The 14,774-nt window shown below is 37.6% G+C and overlaps 1 protein-coding gene across 1 annotated transcript in view; it reads right to left on the bottom strand.

Moving 5' to 3' along the window:
• Positions 1–1,624: 1,624 nt before the first annotated feature.
• LOC150079828 (uncharacterized) overlaps positions 1,625–14,774 on the bottom strand; it is a 112,121-nt gene continuing 98,971 nt past the window's right edge. The window contains 1 exon segment of the mRNA XM_090383734.1: positions 1,625–3,552. Coding sequence (XP_090239860.1) covers positions 2,296–3,552 — 1,257 coding nt within the window. The 3' untranslated portion in view covers positions 1,625–2,295.

The following is a 14,774-nucleotide window of genomic DNA, read 5'->3' as shown; positions in this document are numbered from 1 at the left end:
TTACTTTGAACAAATGAATCACGACAGCTACAGATAGATAGACAAAGTTTATTTATATACAGATTGAAATACAAAAGCAGATTTGTTGACATTTGAGGGACATCACTGGGAATTAGCTGCAAAATTTTTTCAGCAGCTTCATGAGTCCATTGCGTATTGAAGATTACATCACCTTGAATATATTGCCATTTTCATTGTTCTAATTATCACACTTTTTTTTCGAAATGCAATTAAATTACTTCCACAATCAAAGGAACTAGAATCGTTTGTGAACCAAGTCATTTTTCTTGTTCGTTTACTGCTTTGAGTCGGGAGGTAAAAAAACTTGAAAACATCATTGGCATCCATAGACTTCATCATACTACTCACCCATCAATTAATCTTTACGTTGACGTGGTAGCCATATAAAAATATCAGCGAACGAAAGTTTTTCCAGAAGTAGGAAATTACGCAGTTTATTTTTACAGTAGCGTACTGTTAAATAACATTTATTTTACAGTGTGTTTTTACAGAAATGTAGTTTCAATTTGTCAAAAAATGTTTTGTTTTAAAAAATAAATTAAAAAAATTATTTTTTACAGTAACGAGGTATCACTGTTCGCCCTCTTTCGGTAAAATTGAATGAATATTACTGTTAGTGACTGTAGTATCGTTTGCTTGTAGGGAATTATGCACTTTATTTTTACAGAAGTGTAGTGTTAAATAATTTATTATACAGTAATATGTTTTTATAGAAAAGCAGTTTCAGTTTTTAAAAGATTGCATTTTTATTTTCGCCAACATTTTTTGCATTAACGAGCTTGTTAACGTTCGCCCTCTTTCGGTGAAATTGAGTTAAATTGCTTTTAGTGATTGTAGTATCGTTTGGCTGTAGGAGTATGTTTATATACATATGTATACAGGTGCTGATAATTGAGGTTTTTTTTGCACGGTATGTTATTATTTCATGTTTATTTGAGTATTTATTTTATTTATATATTTATTGATATTATTTTTAGCCAGACCAAATGTTTTATCCTTAAAGAATCCGTTATAAGAGATTTGTTTTATCTAATCGACGCATGCGTTTGGAAGTACAGCTTTGTAAATACTGTATACTCGTACTTAAGTGTATAATTCGAAAAAAATAAATAAAATAATATATATATATATGAAATTGGTAATAAGTATGCAAGCTTTTTTGTGGAAATATGCAATAGAAAAATTGTAAAAACAAATAAATAAATAATTTACATGTTTATTATGTAAAATAAAATTAAGCAGGGGAATAATACAACCAAGAGGAGGATAGTTGGCAATCTTAACTATAACTGTTAGTTTATTTTTTATCAAATTATTTAGATATTTTTTGTATTAATCAACTGCAAACATTTATTAGAAATATTATTATAAAATAGCCTGCTTGTTATATAAATTCACTTTATGAAAATAAAAAAAAAAAAAAATATATATATACATAGAATCAACTGCGTAGTTTATGTTAACTTTCATATTATTTGTCTTGATGCCCAAAGGAATTCTTTTTTTTTCCCTTTTTCTTTTTTTTAAGTATGCAGAGACCTGCTCATGCTACGATTTTTATTATAATACTTCTTATCAAATCATTTCAGCGAAATACGAAATTAAAACAAAGATATTGTGACATGTTTTGAAATACGTTCAGAAGAACGGTTTACACGTATGTATATATGTATAAATATATATATTTATCTTTATATATGTAGCACTGGTCAGGAATTTACAAATAGATTTATTTGTGGGCCGATCACAAAACTAGGTCAGATATCACATATATTAGTTTCCTAGTCCGGACAGTCGTGTTCATAATAAGCGCATATATAAAGTAGAAGAAAAGGCTCAGTGTAACAAGTTGACAGAGTGATGGCGAAATTATACATAATATTAAATTTATTTTTCTTTGGCTTAAGAGAGAGAGAGAGAGAGAGAGAGAGGGAAAGAAAGAGAGAGATCGTGTTGCTGATACTCAATGCTACCTATTTTAAAATCCCAATAAAAATCGGTGCTTGGCCCATTCTCCGATAACAAACTTCAATCTCGCCCAGCAAGAATAATCAGTATCTAAGGTATCACAAAGACGCATCTTAGAATCCACAACAAGCTGATCACATGTGGGCCGGTTGCATCAAATAGATGACTCTTACAACTTGGTCATAATGCCGAAACATATATTTCATTTGTTTCTTCGGCAAAGGGGGGGATCCCCCCGCAACGTATTGCGCCTGACACTTTTAGTTGTGTTCCTGAGTTAAATAAATTGGCTTATTCATTCCCTGATTAGCCATAATAAGGGAAACCACCTGGAGCAGCACTAAGGGTTATCGGAATTTCTTTAGTGCTGTAGGTGGTAATGGTGGTGTCGTAAAGACTGGTACTAGTAACGGTGCGATACTTAGTGCTAAAAGCGTTGTAGATCAACGTATACACCCTTGTGCTTAGGCTTGTGGCCGTGGTCACTGTGGTGTACGATGACGTCACAGTCGAGAAATGCTGTGGGGCTTGAAGAAGAGGTTGAGGAATTTGGGTTCCGATCAGTTGTTGGAGTTGCTGCTGTTGGTGAAGAGCTTGCGTGTTGAGGTACGGCTCTACCTTGGTAATATACGAGGTCAAAGTACTTTCTGTTGTCGAAATCGATTCTGATAGCGTCCGTGATCTCGTGGCTCGGCCATCGTAGAAGCTGACCACCTTGGTGCTGTACACAGTGTCTGTTGTCACGTAAGTGGATGTCCTGGTAACAGTTGAATATGTCGTCACTTGAAGATTGAGTTGCTGAAGTCCCAAATAAACGGCTGCCAAGGGATTCTGTAATGCCGCCCCCAAGGAGATGAGAGGGTTAGCAAGGTCCAGGGGAATATTTCCAGGATTGCTCGTGGATTGCAGTAATGGCGGAGTGGGCTGTGGGGTTTGCGAAAGGTGTTGGTGTGGAGACGGAGGCAATGGAATAGCTCCTTCGAGCAATGCGGTTGCAGCATCTGCATCTAGATTCGCCTGTTCGTTGTCATCATTAAGAACCGTAACATCGCCAGGAGGCATGGTCTTATAGGCCGTGATAATCTTCAGGATAAAGAAACTTTCTGTGACTGTGTGATAGGCAGTTGAGGGGCCATCTAACACTGGAACAACCGAAGTTCGCATCATTCTTTCTGTTGTGGTAAAAGTCTTCGTCACTACGATATTATTGATGTCTCCTTCTGGAGGCGTCGTAGCGACTATGGCATTATAGGCTGCTGCAATGTCCTTTGGTTCCTGCAGTCCGTTTGATAGATAAGCTGAATGCCGAAATGTACGGGGGACCGTCGTTGTTATAGTGAGAGTTCGGACGGATTTACGACGTCCCACATGTAATGTTACCTCACTGGTAAGAGTTGTTTTCTCGTACACCACACGAGCTGGGTCAATAGAGATAAGAGGATCTTGATCATCCAGTAATTCATCGCCCTCCTGGTCGTCAGCATAAGGGGATGAAACTTGATCAGAAGCATCTGGTTGGTCGTTTCTTAAGGTTAGCTTGATCTTGAAGCGGTTCAGTTGGACCTAGGGAAATAATATTGAAATAATAGGTTAGGGCATGGAAATAATAGGTTGGAAGTAATATGTAAACCTGATTAAAGGCAACTAAAAATTACAATCCTATCGTGTTTATTGTATGAGCATTCAAATTGCATAATCTGTTGTATCTAGGACACTGTAATAGTTATACTCTTTAAAAATTCTTACATAAGTACACTTGCTTTGAGTGACCGGGGTTCAAACCCGTGACCTGCTAAATACGTTGCTGTTTCTTGTATTCTCTCTATATTGTGAACTCCTGTGACTGTGTGGTCGTCTCTGAGTATAAATAGAAAATTTATTATTTTTATTTGATGCTGCCACACATGCACGAAATACAGTGACGTGGTAGGCATAAAAATTTAAGTCGGCAGAAATTTTCATTTTATATTTAAATCATCATCTTCTTAATGTGTGCTTCATCATAAGTTCAGAACACGACGATCTAGTGCTTACCAACAGAATTATAAAATTTGTTTATTAAATGAATATTTCCATAAATTCTCTTGTTATACGCCCTAATGTCGTAGCTACATTCCATAACGGACGCAACTGAGAAACAGAGCCATGTGATTTGAAACCAAACGATATCCTCACGTTAAGCAGACGACAGCTTTTCTCATTAAATTCCACTTGAAACTGGCAGCTTCTGTCACGGTGTATCAGGCTAACTTGCAACTTGACAAAATTATCATGTTCTTAACTTAGAATTGTGTGCTTAATCATAAATTCAGAACACGACGATTTAGTGCTTACCAACAGAATTCTAAAATTTGTTTATTAAATAAATATTTCTCTTTTTATACGTCCTAATTAAATAAATAAACATTAAATAAATAAATTCTCTTGTTATACGCCCTAATGTCGTAACCACATTCCATAACGAACGCAACTGAGAAACAGCCACGTGATTTGAAACCAAACGATATCTTCACGTTAAGCAGACGACAGCCTTTCTTATAAAATACCACTTGAAACTGACAGCTGCTGTCATGGTGTACGAGGCTAATTTAGTCTTGCAACTTGACAAAATTACAAAATAGCTTCATTTTATTGTGTTAACTGTGACATATTTGTATATCTCAGATGTAGTACGTTTTAAGTAAACTATGTAGTATTTACATATTTCAATATATATATATAGTGAGTAATGATTTTAAAATTCTATGACCAAGAACATAGATTAAATTTTTAATCTATAATCTTGGTCATATATTAAAGGGCTCCCTCCTTTGATTATTTCTTTCTTACAAATAAATTTTAAACTTTAAATCGTACGATTTAGTCGTATAGTGTTAGTTGTGTTACCAAAAGTTTTTGTATTAGAAATATCACCTTTAATTGGGTCAGCAAGGTTTTTCATCCAGTTTTAGGAATAAATTTCCTAAAGCTGGATGAAAAACATGAGATCTGAAACTGGATGAAAACATAAGATCTCAAAGGCCGAATTAAAATTTGGCCTTTGAGATCTCATTAAATTCCGATATCTGTGTTGTCAGAAAATGAAACAAATTTATGAGTCATTTCGATTGAAAAATTAAGTAAAGGGAAAGGGAAAGAAATCCTTGACTTATTTTAAACGAAAGAGAAAGAAAATTTCAAAGCGACGCTGAAATATCATATCACACCAAAATTGGTTTAAAAAAGTAGACGAGTTTAAAATATTTATGAAGCTTACATCAAGCGATTTTGACTTGATTTTAATTGGAACTTTGATACCATAATATCTTTACATCGAAAAATCATTACTTCTACGTTCTTTCTTTTGATTAAACTATCCGAATGTAGTTAACTATTTAAAAATAAAAATAGTCTGAAACAAGGACGCTTGTCTGCAGCTCCAGTACGAAAATTAATTATTGGAGAAGCATGTTTTTTGTTTACTGTTTCCAGATAACCATTCCCAACCCGTATCTGCATCAAGCCATTTATCTCGCCCACAAGAAATGTCGTGCAATAGCCCGCCACCTTTATGGGAAGTTAAAATGACCGACACGTTTGCACTAGGTGTGCAAAGAGAAAGGACAAAGACCCTTCAGTAAATTCCGTAGATGCCCTTGACCCGTAGCTACATGAGAGAAATACGATTAGTGTCATGTTAATGTAAGGTGCTATTTATGTGTTATAAAGTAGTACTCGTTTATGTACACTGTCTGTCCTCTTCTTCATTTCTGCGGTTTTCCTTTTAACGAGTCTTTTCCTCTCAAGTCGCAAGAAACATAATATGAAACGCCATTATTTTTGGACGTACAACGTAAAATCTATTTATGAACGTAATTACAGTATTTAAGCTTTTGTTCTGGTAGAAACCATGGTGGTACTTTGTAAAAATGAAAAGTTTTGTGATCATAAAAGTAAAAAGACGTTTTTTGTTTTACTTTGTGTTCGTTGTGATCGACCGTATTTAGCAGTCAGGGGTTCAAGCCCCTGACTGCTAAATACGGTCGATCTGCCAACCCGCACTGGACCAGCGTGGCAGATTATGATCCATTTCCCTCAACGTGAATTGTTGAGGATGGAGGCTTCTATCCTGCAGTGGATTAATAATGGCTGCAGTTTCTTATGAATTACAGTGAATCCAAAATGACATCCATCTTTATTCATCGCGTAGGTTTTTTTAATAGCAAGGTATATTTTATAATTTATATACAGTACATCTGTATAGGGTTTCCCTTTTAACTTTTTTTTGCAATATTTACATATTTTTAAATCCATTTCAGACTCTCTTTAATATGGTATCAAGAGAATTCGTAAATAATCTTAATATACACTAAGTGACTGATTAATTAGGTACACCAACTGAATGTCGAGTTACAGGTCTCCTTTAGTTCTCAGAACAGCCTCAAGTTGTCTGGGCATGGCCTCCACAAGGGTGCCAAAAGCGTCCCACAGGGATGCTGGGTCATAGTAATATTTAGTAAAAGTCAAAAGATTTATGATGAAAAACTTCCTTTTAGGCCTTTGATGTTCGTAACGTGCAAAGTAAAATATCTTTATCATATTCTGCAGTTGCCTCGCTCTCGTAATCAGTCTTCCCTACATTGGGTGAAAAATGTCTGGGTTCGAGTCCCTTTAATGACAATTGTGTTTTCTTCCAGAAACTCGGATTTTAGTTTAGAATACACGCATTTTACAGACAAAATATATTGTTGCCTCATAGGTTAGTTGCTTTGGCGATTAACACACAGACGCAGGAGGAATGATGGGCCTAATACTAAATCTTGACGTTCCCCTGGGGTCATTGCTGGGCTCATTGTTGTTTTCTATATTTGTTAATGATATTAATGAAGGTATATCAGGCTTAATGTCTAAGTTTGCAGATGATACAAAAGTTGGCAGGTTTGGTTAATGACAGTAATCGAGGTAAGCGACTGCAACAAGTTCTTGAAAAATTAGGCAGATCGGTTCAGAAAGGCAGTTGAAGTTTAACATTTGACATATTCAAGGTGCTGCATGTGCATAGCAGTAATCTCAGATTAATGTACCAATTGTGGTACTTCACCCAGAGTAGTGGAAAATGAAAAAGACCCGGGAATAATTGTGCAGTCAGGTATGAAGTTCTCTGAGTAATGCAGACAGACTGCCAGGACAGCCAGTGGGGTTTTCTTAATGCTATGTGAAACTTTACTAGCAGGGACGAGCAGTTGATTATGTCATTCTACAAGGCAATGGTTAGGCCGCACCATGAGTACTGCATACAGGTCCGAAGGCCTCATTTGAGGAAGGATATAGATCTGGAACGGATGCAGAGAAGGGCAACGAGATTGGTGAGGGGAACAAAAGGTGGGTTTAGTAAGAAAGGTTTCAGTTTTGCAAATTGCAGCCTTTGGAGTTTATGCATCTGCGAGGATATCTTAGTTGTTTAAGGCTTTGAGTGGATTGAGCAAGCTCAGTGCTGATGGAATTCTTCCTCTTTCTCAGACTACACACCACACATGAGGGAAGCATAATTTTTTTTTTTGGATGCTTTATTGTATCATATGTCACTGCTATTGCTACTACTAATAATAATAATACTATTGAGTTTTAATATCCAGGATAGTTTGTTCCACCTCATTTCACAAATGCTCATTCGATTTGAGATTCGATGACTGAGCAGGCCACTGAAGTGTGCTAAAGTAACGAACCGTGCATGGCACAGTATCCTGCTGGAAGTAACCGTTACCAGATGAATAAACTCTGAGCTTGAAGAGAAGCCCTAGTCGGCAACAAATTTTAAAGCAGGCTGTGGCATTCAGACTTTGGTTCACTGGTATTAGGGTTTCTAAGGTACGTAGGACCCCCCCCCCCCCACTTACTATCACATTTTCGTCACCAGCCTACAATGTTAAAGTCTCTATAGTCCACTGATTCATGCTATTGTTACCATAGCCTGGTGATACCATCAACATGGAGCAACTTGAGCAGGATTCGCCTGGTCCAACGAATTTTCCACTCCTAAAATGAGCACAACAACTCTACCAGTGTTCTTGTGCCCACTGTACCCGTAGCTGTTTATTTTTAGGTGACAAGAGTAGAACCCAATGATGTCGTTTATCACATCCGTGACAGAGTCCGACTCATTGCGCTTTCCGCTTTTTCTCCTTTACACAATTGTTTGTAATGTCCTGTCAATTGACCGATTCTGGGTCGTGTGTTAGATTACACGACAGTGGTGGATCTAGAAAGGGGCGGCCCCCCAGTGCCTGATTAAATTGGAGCAAATACGTGTATTTTTAGATAAAAACTGCAGCCATTATCAACCCACTGCAGGATGGACGCCTCCTCAACAGTTCATGCTGAGTGAAATGGACCATGATCTGCCACGCTGGTCCAGTGCGAGTTGGCAGATTGACCGTATTTAGCAGTCAGGGGCTTGAACCCCGGGCTGCTCAAAGAGCGTGTGCTACCGCACTCCCACTCCTGACCACCCGGCTACGGAGGCCTACCTACCTACGGATTTTTAGATACGTGTACATTACGTTTTAGTATAGTAACTATTCGCGTTGTATGTATAATATATAATGGCTAGTTAAAATATTCATAAATTCAGCTTAATTTTCAGTTACTGTCAATTACACATATCATTACTACTACATTACCTCCTTCCTCTCCGAAAATCTGTTTAGGTCCGTTGAGTGGATGTGTTCTTGTTGTTAGATCATTCTCGATACACTAGACGTTGTGCTCTAAAGCCCCAGCAGAGTAGCAGTGTCCATGATACTTGCACCGGCACTTCAGGTGCTGATTATCATACCCCGTTCGGAGTGATTTAGGTCACGTTGTTCTTCTGTCCTCTCTCTGTACTACACACACACACACACACACACACACACACTGGCTCTACATATTTGACGGTCTTTATATAAGTACGGACATGCGATACTATTCTGTGACAGCGCAGTCGATTTTGGGGATGATGTTAAGGGGTGTGTACCTAATGAAATGGCCACTCAGTGTATTTTGCTTTACATGTAAAGTATGTTACAGAGAAACCAACGCAGGATAATACATAGTTTTTAAGGAAGTGTATTATGCTTACTGTGTTGATTCTTTGAGATAATAGAGACAAATGAAGAAATTCACCGTGCATTTTGGAATTCTTATGGTCTAGCGTGAAACTTAACTATATTGATTATTGTTTTCGTTCGTGCGAAATTCAACATGAAATTTCTTTTCTTCCATCTGAAATGAGATCCATACCACATAAATTCAATGTGCTTATTCCTTCCCCAGTAGGAAATTTCGGTTGAGTTATGTTAGACTTTTATTGATCTGCCGATGGTAACGCAAAAGGTGATAGTGACATCCCAAAATATATCATTTGTGAACTAAAATTTTTCACATAAAGTAATCTCTATGGTTAACAAAGTGTACGGTACTAAAGTGATCTGGTGAGGAATTTGGATCTGGCGAAATATTTTTCAAAAGTTCTGAGATCCAAGTCTGAACATGACATGTTTTCCTCAATTATATCTGCCTTTGTGGTATAGAAACTGTGAAACAATTTGTTCCAAAGTTTTTCCCAAAGAATGACCACTGTTCTGCAGGCAGCATTATTCTTTCATTCGCTTCCAAAAAAAGCGAATGAAATCTCGAGTCCTCCAGAACAAGCCAGAAAGGTGTTCTTCTTCACAGTGGCAACCAGTGATTCTTCCATATCTTATTCTGTTCAATTGAAAGAAACGCGAATGCTGCTTAGTTAGCAGCCTAATTACATGGAAATGCTATGGTTTTAGTGTTATTGGGACAGCAGAGGGAGTCAACATTTGAAGAAGAAACTGTGGATTTTGTTTGTGGTTACCCTTACTCTTATTACTCTTGCTCCATATAAAACGACAGATGAAGTGTGAGGGCTTATCAAAAAATAATGTAACCGAATAACAGAAGAATATAATTACTTAACACAGTAGTGGAATTTATCTACCGGTTGAATAGCCTTATGTCCTTCCTATTGTCAAACGTTCCTTTAGGTCGAACTTTCAGTTTAAGAAAAAGGAAGAAATCACAATTGGCTAAATTGGATACCGGGTACTTCTCCAGAATATTAAAGAAGGAATTTTTATGGGGCTTCAAATCAATAAACAATTTAAAGGAACAGTGAATCAAATTAAAAAAGAAGCATGGTTCATGTTTAAAAAATGTTATTCAGAATATATCATGGAACAAGGATTCATCTTTCAAACTGATTGTTGAAAACATGACTAGATTTCAAAAGTTGAGTTAAATAGGAGTTGGAAGGTTCATTTCTTACATTCCCATTGGGCTATTTTCCAAAAAATCTTATTAGTGTCAGCGAAGAAAGATTTCATCAGGATATCAAGGCAATGAACAAGAAGTATCAACGAAAGTGCTTTTGTCAGCACGATGGCTTTTTTATTTTAGCTGGTCGCTGAAAAGAGAAACTTCTAGCGAAACACATGTAAAAGCAAACTAGAAACTAAACAGCACAGATTTAATTGCATATAATTCTTCCAATTAAGAAAAGCAGCGACCTAAATACTTGTGCCAGCTGTATTGCTTTACTTGGAGTAAAAAGTGAAGCTAATTACAAATAAATCCCTTTGATCAAAGAAATGTTTTAAAAACCCGAGGCTGTAATAATATAATTAATATAACCATTTATAGGAAAATGAATATTTTCATTTGTAAATTATAGAAAAACCCTGATGTGAAGGAATAATAAACTGTATGTAGCGAATTCGAGCTGACTCTCTTATTTAAAAATATTAAGTAGTTTAAATTGCAAGAATGAAATGATAGCAATTAAATGTTTCTTTCCAATTACTAACACATTGGGTGGAAAAGGCCAGTGTTCCAATCTCGTCAATGGCGCAAGGAAATTTTGCGGGTGTCTTTTACACCATGGCTGATGTCGTTCTCGTGAGGAGAGCAAGGGTTTTTCATCCAGAAAAACTCAAATTGCAGAGAACACGCAGTTTATGAACATAATACACATTGGTGGATGTGCTTGTTCTCGGGTAACCCTAATATGACGGTTTTTCAGATTACTAAAAGGATAAGATTCTGTAGATTTTTATACAAGTAATTAATGGCAAACAGAATAAGACGAGAAATTCTCAACAAATTAGACACCCGGGGTAGAAAAGACTTGAGTTCCAATCCCATTAATGACGCGAGGAATTTTTATGGATCTTTTTCACAACGTGGCTGAGTTAGTCGGTCTCAGGTGAGAGAAAATGTTTTTTTCTCCCGGAAATCTTGGATTTTTCGTCCAGCAAACATCACATCGACCACAGAATATGGGAAATTTGCAGACATAATATAACCTGTGCAATATGATCTAAGTCACTAATGTTCCTAAACACTACAACAGCAACTGGTAACAGCGGTATCAGTTACTCGTCACCAAGTAATGCATCTTGATATACCCAGGCTGATTATTTAATTCGTGGAATGTCAGTACCACAACTCAAATTTCGGTACCTTCCGGTAGATAGCAGGCGAGTATATCTCGAGGGACTCTGATAAAGTTGCAAATCTGAAATGTCTAGTATTGCAAAGTGGTGTGCTATAAGCTTCAAACATTTTGTGAGATGCATAATGGAAGAAATGGAGACTGAGAAGCGTTTCGTTATACGCCTCTTTGTTCGACTTGGTATGAATGCTTCAGACTGGGAAAAATGTTAGAGGTTTAAGGAGACGAGAAAACAGCAATTTTAAAATGGCACAGGCGCATTAAAGAAGGTAAAAAATCTTTGACACTGACGACTCGCGGCATTTACTTCCACCGAGGAAACAGCGGAGGACTTTAATTACTCGAGACCAAATTGCAAAGGCCCAGGAGATCTTTCAAATATTTTAGAATTAGATTGGATTAAGTATTTGCCATATAATGCGAGGAAGCCACAAGCTTTTGTTGTACCGGCCAAAAAAAAAAAAAAAAAAACCGAAAATTTTCTTCCTACGGTTTCCCTTTTTTGCTGATCTCACCATATGAGTTAGCATTAGCATTAGCATTAGTAGAGGCATATGATGCAAGAAAGCAAGCTTATGCAGATCAGCCAAAAAAAAAAAAAAAAAAAAACACATCCAATTCACTCCTCTGTTCGTTCGAAATACCTGTCCACCTGAGCCTTAAATTTATTTAGGCTATCAACTTCCACAACAAGGGATGGAAGCCTGTTCCACCAACCAACTACCCCCTGGCTAAAGGCAAATTTCTGCACATCTGTCCTACATCTGTCTTTCCTTAATTTGAACTTATGCCCTCTCAGGTGATTATTCTGAGCAAGAGGAAGAATCCCATCGGCACTGAGCATGCTCAAACCATTCAAGGCTTTATACATCTCTATCAGATCACATCGCCGGTGCCTAGTCTCCAGACACTGTAATTTGCAAAACTTAAGCCTTTCTTCGTAAGAGCAACCCTTTGTTCCATTCACTAATCTTGTTGCCCTTCTCTGTACTCGTTCCAGCAGCTCTACATCCTTCTTGAAATGAGGCCTCCAGACCTGTATACAGTACTCAAGATGTGGCCTGACCATTGCCTTATACAAGGGAACTATCACCTCCTTATCCCTGCTAGAAAAATTCCTGTATATCATTGATAAAACACCATGAGCTACTCTTGCAGCCCGTCTGCACTGATCAGAGAACTTCATATCTGCCTGCACAATTACCCCCAGGTCCTTTTCATTCTCTACCACTGTCAGTGTAGTACCACAGAGTTGGTACGCTGCTCTGGGGTTGCTGTTTCCCATATGTAATACTTTACATTTGTCAATGTTAAACTTCATTTGCCACCTCTCAGCCCATCTGCTCAACCTTTCCAGATCCTGTTGCAGCAGCATAGCGTCAGTAGTGTCCTTAACAACCCTGCCAACCTTTGTATCGTCTGCAAACTTGGACATTAAGCTTGATATACCATCATCAATATTATTTATAAATACAGAAAACAATAATGGACCCAACACTGAACACTGAGGGACTCCACTAATAACATTAGTCCACGATGAGCAGTGTTCATTGATTACCACTCTCTGGCCTCCAATGCCACACTGCTCCAATTTGTGCAGCAATCTTCCATGTGCAACAGTATGTAAGCCTTTCTAAGATCCAAGTATATAATATCAAAGTTATTCCCTGCATCCAGTTTTTTTGTGACTGCATCATAGTATCCAATCAAATTGGTCAGGCAAGACTTCCCTTTAACAAAACCATGCTGTGTCCGAGCTATAACTGAAGTCTTGTCTAGATAATCCTGCAGTGCTTCTTTAACCAGTGCCTCCATTAATTTTCCAGGAACAGAAGTTAAACTCACAGATCTATAATTACTTGTGTCAGCCTTTGATCCTCCTTTGTGAATTGGGGTCACATTTGCACATCTCCAGTCTATGGGTACCTCCCCTGAGTCCAAGGAAGCTCTCATAATCATGGCTAAGGGTTTGCTTACTTCCTTTGCTGCCTCCTTTAATATAACTGGATAAATCCCATCCACCCAATGTGCCTTTCTTGTGTTTATTTTCAACAATTTCTCCTCCACTTTACTCTCAGTTATTACAAGATTATCTAGCTTACTGCCAGAGTTGAAAAGACCTCTGGCATTCCCCTCGCTGAATAACTCCTCATGTGTGAATGTCGATGCAGAATATTCATTTAGTTTGTTAGCTACCTGAGCAGGATCATCAACAGTTGAACCATCGATATCAAGTGGACCAATCTGATTCATCCCCTTCCTTCTAGAGTTTACATAAGTAAAGAACTCTTTGCTGTTTTTCTTTGCATCCTTTGCCAAAGATTTCTCGTAATCTGCCTTCGCCTGCCTAACCTCCTTTGTAACTTGGTTACAGATCAACTTATATATATCATAGGCTTCTGTGTCACGTGTTAATTTATATGTATCCCATGCATTTTTCTTCTCTGCCATATGTCTCATTAGTTCATCTGACATCCATTTAGGCATCCAATATTATTAATAATAATATTTCTTAGTTGGTATGTAAAGCCTAGTAGCTTCCAAGATAAGTTCTTTGAATGCTTCCCATTTTGAATTCGCTGTTGGTAACATCATCAGTTGGTCCCACTGTATAGAATTTAAATACTGTCTCAGACCATCGTAGTTTTTCATCTTTGAACCCTTTCAAGAAGTTCAATGTCTTTTTTTCAGATGAGGTCTCCATACTTGGCACAGTATGCCAAATGCGATCTTACAGTTGCCTTATACAATGGGATTATAACCTTTCTATCTCTACAGGATATTGTTCGATAAATCATCGACAGGACGACATGGGCCGCCGCCGCCTGCCTACACTGCCCAGTAAACTTCATATCTGCCCGTATCGTAATTTCTAGATTCCTTTCTTCTTCCAATGTTTTTAATTCAGCCCAACCAAGTGCATAAGTTAATTTGGGGCTTCTGTTTCCCGAGTGGAAGATTTAGCCTTTTGCTGCATAAAAACATAGGTACCACTTTTCTGACAATTCTTGAAGGCTGTTCAAGTCATTTTGAAGGACGCCGCTTGGCACCGATCACTAACAACTCTCCGAATCTTTACATCGTCTGCAAATCTTGACTTCACGCCCTTTATCTCTTCGTGGATGTTGTTTATGATTCAGACACAACAGTAGTCCAAGAACTGATTCTCGGAGGAACCCACGTCTGACATTAAACTAATCTGAAGGATATCTATTAATCACACCCCTCTGCTGCAGCCAATTTGCTCTCTACGTTATAATCATTCGAGTAATTCCAACATGCTGAAACT

The sequence above is a fragment of the Mastigoproctus giganteus genome, chromosome 10 (assembly GCF_048544385.1).
Source record: "Mastigoproctus giganteus isolate SK-2022 chromosome 10, ASM4854438v1, whole genome shotgun sequence".
Lineage (NCBI taxonomy): Eukaryota > Metazoa > Arthropoda > Arachnida > Uropygi > Thelyphonidae > Mastigoproctus > Mastigoproctus giganteus.
Note: the sequence above shows the minus strand (reverse complement) of the source record. Positions and strands in the feature narration are given on the sequence as shown.